General features: G+C 41.2%; 1 protein-coding gene across 8 annotated transcripts in view; it reads left to right on the top strand.

Annotated features, from left to right (window-relative positions):
- The window catches only part of SON (SON DNA and RNA binding protein), a 39749-nt gene that overhangs the window by 1780 nt on the left and 18945 nt on the right, over positions 1-19024 (top strand). For 7 of the 8 annotated variants that reach the window (XR_012838330.1, XR_012838332.1, XR_012838329.1 and 4 more), the window contains exons 2-5: positions 233-399; positions 2780-13558; positions 15070-15230; positions 17437-17577. Coding sequence is in view for 5 of the 8 variants with exons in the window: in XM_075771062.1 (XP_075627177.1) it covers positions 233-399; positions 2780-13558; positions 15070-15230; positions 17437-17577 (11248 nt within the window). In the remaining 3 variants the exon portion in view is untranslated. The remainder of the gene's footprint in view (positions 1-232; positions 400-2779; positions 13559-15069; positions 15231-17436; positions 17578-19024) is intronic. The other variant, XM_075771089.1, reaches the window with a different exon arrangement.

Here is a 19024-nt window from a genome sequence, read left to right on the forward strand (position 1 = left end):
CTTTGGCACAGTCGAGAACGTTTTCTTCCCTTGTGCCTAATGCTCAGTTGTCACAACGGGTTCTGTTGTGAATAAGTGAAAGTTATTCAAAAGGCAGATGTTTCACTAAAAGCATGGCTTCTTCAGGAGGCTAAAATACTGTATTGAAGGGTTGAGTATAATAAATGCTTATGAATTAAAATCAAAAAAGGCTCAAAATTGCTTGTATTATGTTGATATTTTTTTTGGTTAGTGGAAAGGTAGAAGGCCAGCCCAATGGTGACACAATCCCAGCTGAGCAAGCCAACCCTTCAGATGACACTGTTGCTGGTGCTGGGAGTCGTCAGAATGATCAGATAGTGCAGAAAATAGAGGAAGTGCTCTCTGGAGCCCTTGATACAGAGCTGCAGTGCAAATCAGGTAAATGAAAACACATTTGGCAAATATGTTCTTGTTTAAGAAGATTGTCATAGTGCTTAAAATTGAATCAATTTTACAGAGATGAAAAAGTACTTTTCAGTACTGTTCCTCTCACCAAGCTTCATCTGACAAGTTGTATTGTAATGTTTAAGTATTTTTTTTGTCTGCTGTGATTTACAACCATAGATGGACAGAGAAATACATAATTTAAAAATCGAAGCTGGTTATTATATGGAAGCATTACTTACTGTGTGAAAAAGTTATTTTTATTCTTTCCTCTCCATTACAATAATGATAAAATGTATAATTAATATCCATATATAATTGTGCTTTATTTTGTATGTATCTACTTTAGGGTCTCAATGAGCAGTTCTTACCTACAAAGCAGGTACTGATGGATAGTAGCATTGTTTATTGTGTTGTTTGGGATGGGTTTGCAAGGTTATTTCTAAAAATAATTTATTAGAATTCGGAACTGTATGATTATTCTGTCAGAGTAAGACGCTTTGTTTTTTTAAGATTAATAATGCACTTATCTTTAAAATGCAGATACTCACATTGCAATCTTCCAAAGGTTAAGAAATTTTTATGTAGCAATCTCATAGCTTCAACAGATCAGTTGCATATGAGTATCCCTTCTCATGGGACTAGTCCTTTCTGTAAAATTTCTGAGTTAGGGAGATGAAGGCTCTAATTAATGCATTTTTAATTTTTTGGAGTTGAAACATAGGTGACTGCTATGTGCTTGGTAAGTATAGTTCCAGAGTGATTTTTTTTTTTTTTAAGAGGCGGTGTAGAAAATTGTTTATTTCAGAGATTCTGTTTGCCAGGTTTGGAATTGCTTTTTCTTTTATGCACAGTGGCTTGTTTACCTTGAGCATTTTCAACGGTCTTTCACTTACGCTGTACAAGCAGCACTTTAGGCTGGTTTCTGTTTGGTGGGGTTTTTTGTGGGCTCTTTGTATTTTCTTTGTAGAAGAGTGAGGCAAGCTAATATGGTAATAAGTAAGTGAGACCTGTTAACTTAGAAGTTGGCTAATAAACTTAATCTATGGTAAACGTTCCCACTGTTCATATCTGGAAAGGAGTTAATGTTGCTGTTGGACAACAGAAATTTTCTGAAAATGCTGTGTAGAAAAGATCATTTGACTCTGCTTCATTGTCCTCTTCCATTGCATTCACAATATTGGTGGAAACACTATTGTTTGTTAAGCTGTTTATTCCATAAAAATGCATGTGCTTAAAACTACCTGAGGTACTTGTTTATGCAATCTTAAGTCATGTTCATTTAATACTATTGCAGTTACAAACAGTTGCTGAATGATTTTGCATTGTTTATTTGAAAGACTATGCTTTGTAATCACAGCCAGATTATAATTGGAGAGCCATATTGCGGCACTGGCCCATATATATATACTTATTGAAGATAACATGGAAGCGGACTTGAATATGTAGCTGATACTTAATGCAAGTTATGACAAGTTGCCTTTAATAGAAGTGCCTTTGCCGTGAAAACATGGCACTAGATCCAAAGAAGGGTAAGAATCTAACACAGGTTAAATTCAGAGGGAAATGAGGTGTAGAATTTAAAGAAGGTGGTCAAAACCTCAGTCTTCCTTATTTCTTTACCCCTCAGTGATTGCTTGTCCCTGCAGTCACTTGGATTTATTACTTTCCTGTTGAAGCAAAAGCTCTATTAGGTACTTGCAGGTTTGCAGCTGCTTGTGGCAACTGCAGTCTGGTCTGGGCAGCTGGTTGCCTGCAGTGCCTTAAAACTTGTTTGGGATTGGGGAAGGTGGATGCTGTTTCTCTAAATTTATTTGAAGAAATCAGTCTGTGAGGAACTTAATCAGTAAATATGCTTAGGTAATTTCTAACACACTAGTAATATTTTGCTCACTCACAGGTCAAAGCATAGGAGGGAATAATGGGCTGGCCACATTTTATACAATAAGCATACCACCACTTAGATAATTTGCTTGAAAAATGGGAGCTCTTGCTCCAGTTCATATGCAGCTTAGTGTAGTTTAAAAGCGTATCTCCAGTCTCCTGGAAGAATGCACTGCTCAGTTGAATATAGGTGGAAGTATATCCAACTACTGCTTGGAAAGGGTCATGTTCCCACTGGAACCATGTTGCTGACCAAGAAGTTTTGGTTAACTTTTTGAAAGAAGAATTACTTATTTTTACTTAAAGTGACTCCTGAGAGGAATGGTAAGAGGGCTGAAAAGGGAGTGTGTGTATGGTGGTTTAGTGAGGAAGGCATGGATGTCAAGTTTAAATGTTTTGTACCTCTGTCCACGTACTTGGTCACTAGTCTGAAAGAATTTTTAAAATGTAATTTTAATAACATTTACAAGGAAAATATCCTTTTTTCTAGATGTGGACAAAAATACTGTGAAAAATAGTACTCAGTCTACAAAAAGAAGCTCTACTGCTGAAGATGAAATTCCTAGGAAAAAATCAAAGAAGAACAAGAAACACAAAAGCAAGAAGAAGAAGAAAAAGAAGAAGAAAAGAAAGAAAGAGAAAAAACATAAAAAGCAGCCAAAGGAGTCAAAGCTGAGTACACGTCATGGAGAACATGCAGACTTGCAACCTGCTTCTCTCTCGATGCCAGAGAAATCAAGCTCCAAATTGAGTGTACAGCATGGAGGATTTGGAGATGCAAATCTGGCTGTCCACTTGCAGCCAGAAGAACTGTGCTCAAAAGCAAGTGAGGAGCTTGATAGACAAGCTTTAGGACTTGTTTCTCATTCAAGAACTGATTCTCCTCAATCTACGGAAAATCTTGGAAGTGAGAAGGGGACTTTGTGTGTAACAAATCCTCCATTTAATTTAGAAGGCAGCCAATCGGATATCCAAGAAAATGCTAGTATAACTCAAACTAAAATTTGCACTAGAGAAGAACAAATTAAACAGTCTCACGAAAATATTTATCCTATAGGTATTAATGCAAGTGAAAAGGGTGTTCTTGTTGATACTGGAAATGTCGCTTCATCTAGCATCCCATCTGGAGTTGCCAGTAAATCTGAAATTCAGAAAGATTCAGCAGCAACTCTAGCTTCAGAAGTAATACAAGCACTAAAAGGTTCAGAAGTTATTCTGAAATCTAAAGACACTGGGCAAGTAAAAGCTTTGGATACAGCTCTTGAGTCTGAGACCATGGAGGTATTGAAATACTCAGAAGCACCTCTGCAACCTGTGGCACAGGAGGCAGCAAAAGAGTTAGAAGCAACTTCAAAATCTGTGTATTTGGCAGGTGATGTGACAACAATTCCTAAATCTGCAAATCAGGCAGATCTGAATACTGTGAAGGTAACTCATGTGTCTGTGGCCATGGAAGAAGTGAAAATTCCAGAAGCACCTGAAAAATCTCTGCATATAGGAAATGTGGAAAGATCTTTGGAATTAGGAGGTGTGAGCAGAACTTTGGAGCCAGCCCTGAAGCCCTCAATTATATCTGATAATTTGAGAGCGACACAGTGCAGCGCCACAGAGGGTTCAGGTGTCTTGAAGGCAGATGTATCTTTGCAGCATCCTTTTAAAATTTCTGCAGCGACTGCTGTGACCCAGCTGGAAGTAAAAAGTGCCAAAATACCCCTGGGACCAGGAGCTGTTACAAAAGTGAAGGATGTTGAACCAGCTAGAAGCTCTACACATATGGAAAATGTGAAAGCTTTGGAAGAAGCTCTGCAGCCGATTGGTGTAGTAAAGCCCAAAACTTTGGAAACAATCATGGAACCTGTGGGTATTGTAGCAAAAGATGTCAAAGCAGCTCGAGAATGTCTGCAAGTTGAAGTAGTCAAAGATGTGGAAGGTAACATTGATCCGGCAACAATGCCGAATGCATCAAGATTGCTCCTACAACCTGAAGTCTTGACAGAAACAAGAAGTGTGGATAGAACCCAGGAGTCTGTACTTCCAGGAGAATTGACAGATGTGAACTTGTTTGCAGAGGCAAAAGGTTTAAGAGCAACTTTAGAACCCGTAGCAGTTGTGCAGACCATTGTTCCCCGAACAACTCTGGAAATCCCGATGGCAGAGGGTTTTAGAGCTCCACGAGCAGCCATGGAAGTTGCAGCACTAACAGGAGTAAAAAGTCGAGAAACAAGTCAAACTACTCTGCAACTGGAAAATACTAATGCTTCAAAAATTTCAGAATCTACTCTCCAGCCTGTAGCTGTAGCAGAGGCAAAACATTCAGAAGGTACTTCATTGCTGAGAGAATCAGGATCTGGGAGTGAATCGACTGTGAGAGCTTTGGAAGCAACTCCCCTGTCTTCGCAGCAAGAAGACGTGAAAGGTCTAGGAGGAGTCCTAAGACCAATGGCTGTGGTGGAAGCAAAAGCTTTGAAAACAGCTTCACTGTCTTTGCAAATGGAAGGTATGAGAGCTTCAGAAGCAGCTGTGCATTGTGAGACTGTGGCCAGAGGTTTAGCAGCAACACTAGATTCAACAGCAGTGTCAAAAAGTCCAGAAATAAATTTAGATAGTATGACAGGAGTAGAAGCAGGCTCAGATGCTGGTCTCCTAGCTATGAAAGTCAGATCTGTGAGAGCAGTGAAAAGTTTGGAAACAACTATAGGACCTGTAGCAGAGACAGAAAGGAAAGATTCAGAGGCAGACCTTGAGAGAGCCAGGACAGAGATGAAGACATCTTCATCACAGATGCATGTGAAAGGTGTGAGAGATTTAGGAGATCCAGCATCTGTAGGTGTGACAAAGGTACAAGCTTTAGAAGCAGTCTTGCAGCCTGGAACCCTTTTAGAAGAAAGGTCAGAAAGGACTCCTGAATCTGTCGTTGGATATGTAGGCACGGAACCAGTTAGAGAGTCTCATGCGTTAGCAGGAATGACGCATTTGAAAACCACAGCAGAGAGAGAACCAAAACATGCAGAAATGGTTGCAGAACCTCTTGGTGCAAGCAAAACAAAGAGTTCCATCATTTCACAGTCTCAAGTCATGACACATACAAGAACCTCACAGACTGAGATGGTAGGGGAGATAAAGGATTCTGAACTAGCTACCAGTTCTGCTTCTGTAGAGGTTGGAGGTTTAGGCAACTTGTCGGAAGTTGAGGCAGTTGCAGAGGTAAAAGATGTGGAAGCGAGATCAAAAACTTCACGCTTAACACAGATGAAAAATTTGGAAATGGTTGAGGGATCTGAAACAGGGACATTGATGCAAGGCTTGGGAAGGACATTGTCATCTGAGGTGGTTAGAGAAATTAGACATTCTGAAGTTGCTCCAGAAGATCCAGATAAAGCAATACTAGAACCTGTGCAAACAGTGACAGTGCAAACTTTAGAAACAAGTTCAAAATCTGTACAGGAACAAACAGTAGGACGTTCAGAAGCAGTGTTAGAGTCTTTGCCCAGAGTGGGAGAAAAAACTATGGCATCAGAAGTAGTGACAGAAGGGAGAAACTTGAAGGGAACTTTGGAGTCTAAGATTTTGACAGATGTGAGAACTCAGGGACCTACTGTGGAATATATAATTGCAACAAGGAGGACAAGCACAAAAAAAAATGAACCCTTGCATATCAATGTAAAAGATTTGGAAGAAGCTTCAGAAACTGAGAAGGCAATGAAAGCAAAATATTTGGAGCCAGCATCAGAAGCTAGAGAAGTGAGATTGTTGGAAAGTATGAAAGAGTCTGCAACAGTAGAGGTGAAAAATTCTGAAACAGTCAAAGAGCCCGAGGTACACATGGATATCCAAGGTTTGGAAACTTCCCATAAGTCTGGAAATGTGGGGGAGGTGGATGTTTTAGAGGGTGCTTCAGAAGCTGTTCCAGAACCTTTGCATGCTGAAAAGCAGGAACATCCACAAGCAGTTCTGCAGCAGGTTTTGCTTCCAGAATGGAAGAGTAAAGAAGAGGCTACAGAAATCTTGAGTGCTCCTGAAATGAAATCTTCTGAAGCATTTCCAAAACCAGGGGACGTGAAAGATCTAGAAAAAACACTAGAACATGAAGTGGCAGCAGAAGTACAGTATGCAGAAGGGGTGCAGGTTCAACAAATGGAGGATGTGAGAGTTCCAGGTGAAGCTCAGGAATGTGAGATACTGGTTGAGAAGGAAGATGCAGAGCAAACTCGAGCATCTGAGCCTTTAATAGCAGAAACAGTTTCTAGTGCTTCAGGTGCAGCAGATGAAAAAGATGCAGCAGGGACTCCTGAATCTGAAATAGTCAGAGACACAAAACAATCAGAAGCATCTACATCTCATGAGGCAGAAACAAAAGATTTGGAAACAGCTCCTCTTCCTGAGACTGTTGTAGAACTGAAAGATGCAGAAGCAGCTGTGGGGTTGGAGGCAGAGACAAAAGATTTGGAAGCAGCTTCGGTACCTGAGACTGTTACAGAAGCAGTTCCAGTACTTGTGGCAGAGGCAAGCCAGTCAGAAGTCATTCCACAGGCTGAGGCTGTCAAAGAAGCAACTCCAGAACAGGAGTCGGAGAAGAGAGATTCAGAAACATCTGATGTGCAACCTGATGTGGCAGCACGAATGAGGGAGACTCTAATGAGACTTGAGAAAGTTATTGAAAAAAGTAGCCACAGAAGCAGTGATAAAAAACATGATGCAAAGAAGCAAAAAAGGAGTCGCTCCAAGTCTCAGTCCAGGTCTAGGAAGCGGAAGAAAAAATCCAGGTCGCGTTCTGCTTCCAGACGTTTGACCTCTAAAAGAGCACGTTCTAGGAGCAGAAACTATTCAGATTCCAGAAAAAAGCATTCCAAATCTAGATCCAGATCTGTGGAGAAGAGAGAGAGAAGAGTGTCTTCCCGGAGGTCCAGGCGCAGACGTTCCAGGTCGTCTGACCGTTACAGGTCTAAATCCAGATCAGCAGAAAAGAGAGGGAGCAGATTGTCCTCTGGGAGGTCCAGACGTAGACGTTCCAGGTCTTCTGACCACTACAGGTCTAAATCCAGATCAGTGGAAAAGCGACTGTCCTCCCGAAGGTCCAGACGCAGACGTTCCAGGTCTTCTGACCGCTATAGATCTAAATCCAGGTCAGTGGAAAAACGACTGTCTTCCCGAAGATCTGGACGTAGACGTTCCAGGTCATCCGACCGCTACAGGTCTAAGTCCAGGTCAGTGGAAAAGCGACTGTCCTCTCGAAGATCTGGGCGCCGACGTTCCAGATCTTCTGACCACTACAGATCTAAGTCACGGTCAGTGGAAAAGCGACTGTCTTCCCGAAGATCTGGACGCAGACGTTCCAGGTCTTCTGACCGCTACAGATCTAAGTCCAGGTCAGTGGAAAAGCGACTGTCTTCCCGAAGATCTGGACGTAGACGTTCCAGGTCATCTGACCGCTACAGGTCTAAATCACGGTCAGTGGAAAAGAGGGGGAGCAGGTTGTCCTCCTGGAGATCCCGTCGCAGACGTTCCAGGTCTTCTGACCATTCTAAATCTAGATCCAGGTCTTCAGAAAAGAGAGGAGGCAAAGAATACTCATGGAGGTTCAGACATAGAGGATCTGGTTCCTCTGACCGTTCGAAATCTAGGTCGAGGTCTGTTGAGAAGAGAGGTCGGAAGGCATCCCTGCGGAGATCTAAACGGCAGCGCTCAAAGTCCTCTGACCGTTACAAGTCTAGATCCAGATCAGTAGAAAAAAGAGATCGAAAGCAATCATCGCGGAAGTCTAAACGTCAGCGCTCAAAGTCCTCTGACCGTTACAAGTCTAGATCCAAATCAGTGGAAAAAAAGAAGGAGTCCTCACGAAAATCTAAGCGCCGCCGCTCAAAATCTTCTGAACGTTACAAGTCTAGGTCTAGGTCTGTTGAAAAAAAGCGTAAGGAATCATCAAAAAAATCCAAACGGAAACGTTCCAAGTCCTCTGATAGTGTTAAGTCAAGGTCCAAATCTGTAGAAAAAAGAGAGAGTAAGTTATCCTCAGTAAAGTGCAGTAGCAAGCGTGTGGAGTCTTCCGAACTTCAGGAGTCAACCAAATGTCTTGAAAAAGTAGATGTTCCTGAACCTTCTTTTGCAAGTGAAGGCAGCTCCTCCAAATCCTCTAATGGTCCCATGTCAGTAGCTTTGTCTGTTGAAGGAATAAATGGCCCAGAGCTGCCGCCAGCATCTGAAAGTGGATTTTCCAAAACTTTTGATGGTCTTGAGAAAAGCTCCTCATCTGTTGAAAAAACAGCAGGTCTGCAGCCTTCTGTGACTCCTGAATTTGACAGCTCCAAAACCTCAGATGACCAGGAGTTGAGATCCATGCCTGTGGAAAAACCACAAGTTTCAGAGCTTTCTGTGTCATCTGAAAATGGATCAGCTGAAAAAACAGTAGCTCTGGAGTCTTCATCACTATGTGAACTTACGTACTCCACATCCAAGTCAAGATCCTCATCTGTTGAAAAAAGGGGAGATCCAGAAGATTCTTCGGTAACAGAATTTCAGCTCTCCACGTCCCATGAAGATGAGTCGAGATCTACTTCCCTCAAAGAAATAGAGGGTCCAGAGCCTCTTCTGACACTTGAAAGCGGATGCTCTGTATCTTCTGAGGATTACAAGACAATCTCCTCATCCTCTGGAAGAGTGGACGTTCAGGGGTCTTTGATGTCTGAAAGTGTACTTTCTGACTTGGCTGATGGTCATGAATTGAGACATACTCGTGTTGCAAAACCACTGTGTTTTGCAGGACTTGAAAGGGAATCTTCCAAGTTGTCTGACAGCCCTGAGTCAAGGTCACTATCTTTTGAAACAGTAGAGGCTGAAAAATCTTTACCAGCACCTGAAGTTACATGCTCTGCATTCCCTGATGTCTGTGAGTCAGCCTCCTTGCCTGTTGAAAAGAGCCAGATAAAGGAGCCTTCTCTGACTTCTGACAATGGATGCTTCAAGTCTCCTGATGGACATGAATCAGGATCCAGCTTTGCTACACAAAGAGAGGAGCTTCTTTTGATGTCTGAAGGTGGGTCCTTCAAGTCACCGGATGGAAATGAACAAAGATCTTTATCTGTTGAAAAAGTAAAGGTTCCAGATGTTTCCCTCACATCTGAGTGTGGTCCTGTCGAGATCTCGGGTGACCTCAGTTCAGCATCATCTTTTGAAAAACTGCATGAAGTTGTACTCACAACTGTAGGACAAAGCTGCAAGTCTTCTGAAGTTCATGAGTCCAGATCATCTGTTGACAAAGATTTTGACGGTCCGACGCTTCCACAAGTACTTGAAATCGACTGCTCTCAATCGTCTGAAATGTATGAATCTAGATACCTGCCTGCTGGAAAAATAGAGTGTATAGGATCATCTTTGATGTCTAAAAGCGGAATTCCTGTGTGCCATGATGTTCATAAAGCAAAACACAATTACATTGAGAAAATAGAAGGTGCAGAACTGTCATTGGCATCTAAGCTTAGGTGTTTTGTCTTTGCTGAAGGCTATGAGTTGACATCCACTGCAGCTGAAAAAACAGAGATACAGAAGCCTGTTCTCCAACTGGAAAGTGAGTTCTCCAAGTCTACTGATGTTTGTGAGTCAGTAAGCACACCTACTGAAAAACTACAGGCCTCAGTGACTTCTCTGACATCTGAAGGTGGGCTTTTCCTGTTGCCCGATAGTCACGAATTGAGACCTATCCCTGCTGAAAAAGTAGAGATGCGAAAGTCATCTTTGTCCTCCGAACTGAAATGCGTTGTATCCCCAGATGGCCACAAGCTGAGATCTGCCTACGATGAAGAAATACAGGTGCAGGAGCCACCTCTGGTACTCGAAAGCAGATGTTCTGTTTCCTCTGATAGTCGTGACTTGGCATCCACCCCTTTTGAAAAAGTTGAGGTAGAGGAACCTTCTCAAATGTCTGAAAATGAATACACAATAGGACTTGATGGCCCGGAGTTGACATCAACCCCTGCTGAAAAAACAGAGATGCAGGTACTTTATCAGATGTCTCAGGAGAGATGTTCAGTGTCCATTGAGAGCCAGGAGTTGGGGTCGCCCCCTGTTGAAAAGATAGAAGTGCAAGAACCTGCTCTGATGTCTGAAAATGAATATGCTGTATCTTGGGAGGGCCGGGAGTTGAGATCTAGCTCTCCTGAAAAGATAGAGATGCGGGAGGCTTCTGTAGTACCTGACAATGAATATGCTGTGTCTTCTGAATGTCATGAATTGCCGTCTTCCTTTGCTGAAAAAACAGACGTACAGGAGTGTTCTCTACTGTCTGAAAATGAATATGCTGCATCTCCTGAGGATCGGGAGATGACAGCCAGCCCTGCTGAAAAAGAGGTGCAGGAGCCTTCTCTGATATCTGACAGTGAATATACCATCTTCCCTGAAGGCCAAGGATTACAGTCTACTCTTGCTGAAAAAACAGTGGTACAGAAGCCTTCACTAATAGCAGAGAATCAATATGCTGCATCTCCTGAAAGGCAAGGGTTGCGCTCTGTTCTTACTGAAAAAACAGAGGTGCAGGAGTGTTCTTTGCTGTCTGAAAATGAGTATGAGGTGTCCCCTGAAGGCCATGATTTGAGATCCAGTCCTGTTGAAAAAGAAGAAATGGAAGAACCTTCTGAAACATCTGAAAGTGAAAGTTCAGTGTCCACTGATAGCCAAGAGTTGCAGTCTACTGTTGTTGGAAAAACAGAGGTGCAGGAGTTGTCTTTGTCTGAAGGTGAATGTACCCTCTCCCCTGAAGGTCAGGAGCTGCAGTCTAGTCCTGCTGAAAAGGTAGGGGCTAAGGAACCTTCTGTTACATCTGAAAATGAGCGTGCTCTGTCCCCTGAAGAGTATGAATCAAGACTGACTTATGCTGAGAAAACAGAGGATATGGATTCTTCTTTGACATCTGAAAATGACCATCTTTTGTCTTTTGAGAGCCAGGAGGTAAGATTCACTGCTCTTCAAAAAGCCGGTGTTCGGGAGCTTTCTCCAACACCTGAAAATGAACATGCAGCATCCCTTGATGGCCAGGAGTTGAGATTCCCCACTGTTGGAAAAGCAGGTGGTCTCGAACCTTTGACGCTAAATGATAGAGCTTCCATGTCCCCTGATGACAGTGACTTGAAATCCATCCCTGTTGAAAAAATAGATGATGCAGTGCCTTCTTCAGCGCATGAAAGTGGGTGTTCCATGTCTCCTGATGGCTACAGTGTGAAATCTGGCCCTGGTGAAGAAACAGGGGATCTAGACCCCTCTTTGATACCTGAACGTAGACATTCTACATCCTCATATCAGGAAGGTTGTGAGCTGAAATCTCCCATGGATGAAGAGGGTCTAGAATCTTCTTTGACTTCTGAACATAGACGATCTGTGTCCCCTGAGGGCCATGACCAGAAATCTACCATAGATGAAGAAATAGATGATCTGGAGCCCTCTTTGACATCTGAACATAGGCGCTCCATGTCCCCTGATGAGCATGAGTCAAGATCTAGCATTGGTGAAGAAGGAGAGTATCTGGAGCAGCCTTTGACAACGGAACGTAGGTGTTCCGTGTCTTCTGATGAGCATGAGTCAAGGTCTACCACTGGGGAAGACATAGAGGATGCTGAACCTTCCTTGACAGCTGAACGAAGAGACTCCACATCCTCTGATGAGCATGAGTCGAGGTCTACTGCTGGTGAAGATATAGAAGATGGCGAGCCCTCTTTGACAGCTGAACGTAGACACTCCACGTCCTCTGATGACCATGAGTCAAGGTCTACAACTGGTGAAGAAGTAGAGGATTTGGAACCTTCTTTGACAGCTGAACATAGATGCTCCGTGTCTCCTGATGGACGTGAGTCAAGGTCAACCACCGGTGAAGAGGCAGAGGACCAGGAGCTCTCTTTGACAGCTGAACGTAGGCACTCCACATCCTCAGATGAACATGAGTCAAGGTCTACCACTGGTGAAGATGTGGAGGATATGGAACCCTCCTTGACAGCTGAACGAAGAGATTCCACATCATCAGATGAGCATGAGTCGAGATCTACCACCGGTGAAGAGGGTGAGGATATGGAACCCTCTTTGACAACTGAATGCAGACGTTCCACATCCCCTGATGGGCGTGAATCGAGGTCTACCACTGGTGAAGAAGTAGATGATGTGGAGCCGTCCTTGACAGCTGAACGAAGAGACTCCACGTCATCAGATGAGCATGAGTCAAGGTCTACCACTGGTGAAGAGGGTGAGGATGTGGAGCCCTCTTTGGCAGATGAAGATAAACAGGATTCTGTGCATCTTGAGAGATTGGAGGAACAGGACTCTTCCTTTATACCTGAAAGTAGGCGTTCTGAGTCTTCTGAACGTGAAAAATCTAGATCCAAATCTGTTGATAAAATATCTGACAAAGAGTCTTCACGAAGATCTATAAGCAGACGCTCAAAATCTCCTACTCTCCAAAAGAGTCGATCCACATCTGTTGAAAAAGCAGCAGACAAAGAGTCTTCACGGAGATCTAGGCGTAGACGCTCCAGGTCCACTGCTCACCAGAAGAGTCGGTCCACATCTGTTGAAAAAACAGCAGACAAAGAATCTTCACGGAGGTCTAGACGTAGACGCTCCAGGTCCACTGCTCGCCAAAGGAGTCGATCAACGTCTGTTGAAAAAGCAGTAGACAAAGAGTCTTCCCGGAGGTCTAGACGTAGACGCTCCAGGTCCACTGCTCGCCAGAGGAGTCGATCCAAATCTGTTGAAAAAACAGCAGAGAAAGAATCTTCGCGGAGGTCTAGAAGCAGACGCTCCAGGTCTTCTCAGCATAGATCCCAGAGATATGATACAGAATCTCGCTCTAGACGTAATCGCTCCAGATCAGTAACGCGGAGAAGAGCATCAAGATCAAAATCTAACCGTCGTTCTCGGTCTAGCTCATTGTCACGTTCAAGGCACAGAAGGAGGAGTAGGTCAAGGTCAGCATCAAGAAGACGGCGTTCTTTATCAAGAGACAGGCGTAAGAGATCTCAGAGAAATAGATCAAGATCTACTGATAGAAGAAGAAGAAGATCAGATTCAAGAGATCATAGAATTTCCCTCAGATTACGCAGCAGGAGTCGAACACCTATTCGTCAAAGGCGATCAAGGTCAAGAGGAAGAAGACGGAGCTCTAGTAGGTCGCCAATTCGACTACGGCGATCAAGATCTTCAGGGAGAAGAAGATACAGCAGATCGCCCGATCGTCGTAGGTCGAGGTCATCGGAACGATTTTCAAGCAGGTCACCTAAACGTCTTACAGACTTGGGTAAGTGGTAATTTTATTTTCAGTAGTTCCATGATAATTATTCTGTGATAATGTGTTCATTTACATAGTCTAACGTATCTCTGTAGCATTCATAAGGAATTTCTTGGAAGTAGTTTTGTGTGTTACTTTCAGGCAGTGGCTTCTAGTAGGAACTTTTATGTTGGAGCTGAATCAATGTTTACCATTTGGATGAAGGTGTATTTAGAGCAGGTTATATCTTGGTTATAGAGCTTTTATACAAAGGTGGTATGTTGCAGTCCTGAGGAGCACTGGTTATTCTACTGGTTAGTAAAGGCCAAGTCCTCTATAAGAAACTTAGGAATTTCTAGTTCTCCTGAGAACAAATTGGGCATGAAAGAACATTTGAAAGCAAGTGTCAGTTGGAGAGTTCTTGGCTCAGTCATCAGCTGTACTGCTTTTTTATCTGTTTCCATTACTGTCTTGCCTCTTTCCCATGGTAAGAATTTAATGGCAAGGCAGACTTGTTTCTGAAAATGTTTCCAGATCCAGCTGATTGGAAAATAAGAGAAAAATTCCTAATGAACTGTATCTTTTTTCTGTGACTGGAGGAAGAGAGGCCTTAAGGTAGTAAGTTACGTAAGGAGAAAGAAGGCTTTAATTTTGAGAGATGAGCTCTTGTACAGTGTGTGAAAAAGCTGTCTTTTGTGGAGCTCAGGTTCTGATCCTTTTAGTCCCGTCTTATGAAGTTACCACAGAAGCCTCTCTACCAGAGAAGCATTTTTGTACAGAACCTGAGAATTAATGAGCGTCCTTGGATCTGCCTTCATGCTTTCATTATGCAGCGAATATGTATCCATATACTTCTAATGCTCAAGAAGCAAAGGCATGTTGTCCTTTTAGGATTTTTGTAAAGCTGTACGCTTGCAGAGGTAGTAGTAACTCATTTATTTGCAAACTAAGACAGACATACTTTTTTTTTTTATGTGATTTCAGTGATAGGGTCACGTGCTTTTTTTCCTTAGTAAAGAAATACAATTACACACAAAACTGTTAATAAAACAGGTATTTTATACAAGTGCACCTTTTATTCAGTGCTTATATTTTCTGTTGATTGGTTGTAAGTAGCTTTCAGGCTATGTACTGGGGGACTTGAGGGGACTTCCTCAAGACCTTTGAATGCTTTTCAGAGATAGCTAGAAAGTAGACTTTGGAATTTATGCTGTGTAGAAATGACCCGGTATTTCCAAAACTAGAATGATTTAATCGATGATCAGAACTTCTGGGCTTTGGAGGATTTTGAGTGCTGTAATTTGGACTTGTGTGCTTTGTGTTAAATTTGCAATTTCACTTGTTTGTTGGGTAGACCAAATTTTAAAAAGTCCAGAGCAACTAAGTACAATTTTAGTTATTTTCACAGAACATAAAAATGCACAGTGTGGGTAAAATCTTGTGTTTTCTCTTTGTACTCTGTTTAGTCTGCCAGAAATGCTTATTTATTATTAAAACAATCTCTAAAAATAATAATTTTTCTTAAAAATAATATTTTTTAGACAAGGCTCAGCTACTTGAAATAGCCAAAGCTAATGCAGCTGCCATGTGTGCTAAGTCTGGTGTTCCCTTACCACCAAGCCTGATGCCTTTGTTATCGCAAAAGAAAGACGACAAAGCCAGTCAGAAGTCATCACGAGATACACTAAAGGAGCTCACTGAGGTAAGTGAGAACAACAGTATCAAACCTGAAAATAAGCAAGTTGGTTTTTTTGTGACTTCTAGGCAAGCTGTCATTTTGTGTGCTTGGTTCGCATGTAAGCTGGCTTGTAGTTTGAGCCCTTACTCCGTATACAGGTTTTTTTTTAAATTGTGAAAACAGGCTTTTTAATTCCATGGAAATGCATGAAGTCTGATTCTTTTGCTTTCTTTTTGGCTTTGATTCCGTTCTAATTTTGTACAAATTAGTAGTTCTCTTTGCAGTCCTGTTAATAAAAACCAAAAGCTTTCACTTCTAGTTTTTTGTTTTGGTGGTGTTAGTTACATTCTTTCTTTTGTTAGTGAATTTCATATTGTTAAATGTTATCTTTGGGTTAAAAAATCTAGTGCTCACTTCACATATTTTAATATGTACTCAAGATATTTTTAGATAATTATTGTTGCAGTTCTAGTCTACAAATGTGATGGGTTCTGATTGTGGGGAAAAAAATGGTACTTGTCCTTTTACTGTAGTAAACTCACCTTGTTCAATTAGCTAATTTTCCCCTACATTTTTTTCCCCCAGAAACTAGAGAAAAGAGTGGGGAAAAGTTTTTGGGGTTTGGTTTGGTGGGGTTTTTGTGTTTTCTTTTTTTTTTAAATTGCATCATCAGTGTGATAGTTCTGAAATAATCTATTTATGGAAATAACATCTGAAATTAAGCAATGTCTAATTGCTGAGAAGTAATCTCTTAGCTGTGTGTGGGCTAGTGGAAGCAGAAGTACTTCGTGAAAAAGCTGAGATTGTGCAGATACACTAAGTGGTTCTTCATGTAGCCTGATCAAGATCCAGTGTAGTTCATGATAATCTGGAAGAACAAAACCTGCCCCTTCCTTGCCCTTTCCAACTCTGGGAATCTGTTGGACAATGTTGCTGTTCAGTTGAATCAGAATTGGCCACAGAAGCGGTCCAGCCCATTCTCATATGGTAGTGTGCCCAAGTGGAGAACCCTTCCAGAGCCTGTTCAGCTTCTTGCCTCTCTGCATGTAACCTGCAAACTAGGCAAACTGCTTCCAGTTAGTTGGGAGCCAGATAATAACTATAGATAATACATAAGCTTTCCAAATACTGCAGGCTTCTCCTGTTGCCTAAATCATGTGCTTCTGTCGTTGTTTGGAGGCGTCTTTGCACAGGAGAGTGCAGGCATCTTTTCTGATTAGGACTGATGAGAACAGTGCCATCAATGTGTCTTGATTTTTAGTGATGGAGCCTGTCTGCTCCTTATATGCCAACAATTGGGTCATCAAACAAATGTGACTTAAAATGATATGAACTTAAACTAGAATAAAATCAGATGATGGCTTTACTTTGCTGGTATTATTTCATGTCCTCAAATGTCTTGTAAGTCTTGTAAGTATACTTTTCATAAATGGGGACATAATAGAAGCATGATACTAGACTATAATCTCAAATGCGTTTTGAACTAAGTTGTAGTTGCTACTGGTAAACAGTCAGTGCAGATAACTATGATCAGTAAAGAATTTTTCGTCATTAAATTTTAGCCTCTCTAGAATGTCGTCTTTCTTTCTTTGTTTCCCTGGAAGTTCTTTTCTTATTTGTATGCAGTATCCCCATAGCACCTATATGTTTTATATTCAATTTCTGTTGAATATGAAATGGGGATGTCTTGTGTACCTGACCAATGTCAAAATATTTCAGAAGCTATCAGATCTTTTGGAGCCATTGCATCTGACTAGGTCCCTGCACTACCAGTGGAACTTAGAGTTAGTAACTGTTAATTCTTAGGTTTTCCTGTGTAGTAGTTCTGAGTTACACTGACGTTTCTATGAGATTGCCATGTGCTAGTTCTGTGGAATGCCAGACAACCAGTGAATTCCTACTCTGGAATGGTTGCAGCCTTAGACACGCATTCTACAACTAGCACTGTGTAGCAAGTTTTACAGTATGCTGCTGAAATCTTAAGTCGGTGAAATTATTCGCTGCATGAGGGCCTGGCGAACCTAGGTAGGTGTCTGTGACAATGTGTGTAAAATGTCAAAAGTACATATATCGGTGATATTGCTAAAAGATTTTGTCAGATTATACTTCCTGCTTTAGAAAACAAAACCACTTTTTTGTAAAAATGTTCTTTTTTTATGTTTTGGTTGAAAGTCCAGGTTTATTCAGAGCTGTCATGTACCTTTTTCTTTGCTTTTAAAATTTATTTTAGAAATGCAAGAAAATCGCTCAAAGCACGGATGATGTGATAGTGAACAAACCTCATGTTTCTGATGAAGAGGAGGAAGAACGTCCTTTCTATAATCATCCTTTTAAGCTCAGTGAACCCAAACCTATTTTTTTCAATTTAAGTGTGAGTACTTCTTTAATTTTTCAATACTTTAAATTGTGGTTATTTTTAAATAGTGCAAGTAATTTTGCAGAAATTAAACAGGGATTGATTATCCTGTGAAATAGCACTAGGATGTTGTTAAAAGTACTCTTGCTACAGTAAGAAACTTAACCTGCAGTCTGTGAAATTGTGGTAGTTTCCATAATTGGATTGAAACTTTTTTCTTTAATGTCTTTGCAGCTTTTAAGGCTTAAATAACATAAAGAAGATTGGGTTTACTTCATGCTTTTATTGTGAAAATAGCAGTATGGATTTACAAACAGCATTGGAATTGGGAAATACTTTTGGAATGGCATTGTTTTTCTTTAAAAGACAAACAACACCCACCCACCCCACCCCACCCCCCAATTTCTAAAAGCATTTTGAGGTGTTCTGAATAAGATTATGCCATCAGCTTTGTGCAGACTCTAAATGCTATATGTCTGCTTCTTCAGTTGATCTCAAGTGTTCATTAAAGGAGAAAAAAGTTGTGGTAGTTTTGAGGTTAGCCAATAGAGATGTAAATGCTGCGTTAAGAATGAGGATCACTGATGTTGCCTGTTACTAAGAGGGTCTAAATGTTCCATTAAACCCCCTCCTGGGGGAACTGCTTTTAACTCTTATCAGAGCTTGTGTTGACACTTTCTGTGTATGAGCTTTTGGAAGGAGTAGAATGAGGGAGCATATCTTTAAAGGCACGTGGGATTCATATGCTTTGAAGCATGGATTAGAATTTGTCTAAAAGTTTTTTGTTTGCTTTTTTTTTTTTACAGTTATATCTTTGGTGGGTTTTTTGTGCCCATGAAAGTCTGCTCTGATTTTTCAGGGTATAAACTACTATAAAAGTATTAATATGCTAAATGAAAAATATAAATAGCATTTATATTTTTATGTAGAAATAGATATAGCTTGTGTACACAAAATAAGCAGTAATACATTATTTACATAAGGTGTAAGGTAGAAATAGATTTATACTTTATGCTGTGCTGTTAGTGGTACAACGAAACCCAAGAAACTTTGGGATTTCGTGCAGGCTCCAAAGAGGAATGTTCTTTAGTGGTTATGGGCTGCTCTGCCTGTTTTCCACAACTTTTACCCTCTTAGTATCATTCTTTCCATTCTTTCTGGATTCTACTATTCCCATCTGTGTTCCTTTGATAGTAGGAGTGTACCCAATATTGTGAGCTGTCTGGGCTCTGTTTGCCTCTTAGAAGAGCAAACTGTCAGAGGTTTCTTGGAGTCTTAATATATGAACTTGTTTTCCTTAGAATGTATACCTCATAGACTTAATTTACTTCAATATTCATGCTGCTATTAAAAAATAATCAAAAACTAGAAAACAAAATGTTGAAAACTACTTTATGTATAGTAATACAGAGCTTTTTATCATCATGTGGATATCACAGCTAATGTGTTTTGCTGCCCAGGA

Source organism: Balearica regulorum, chromosome 1 (assembly GCF_011004875.1).
Source record: "Balearica regulorum gibbericeps isolate bBalReg1 chromosome 1, bBalReg1.pri, whole genome shotgun sequence".
In the NCBI taxonomy this organism is placed as follows: Eukaryota; Metazoa; Chordata; class Aves; order Gruiformes; family Gruidae; genus Balearica; species Balearica regulorum.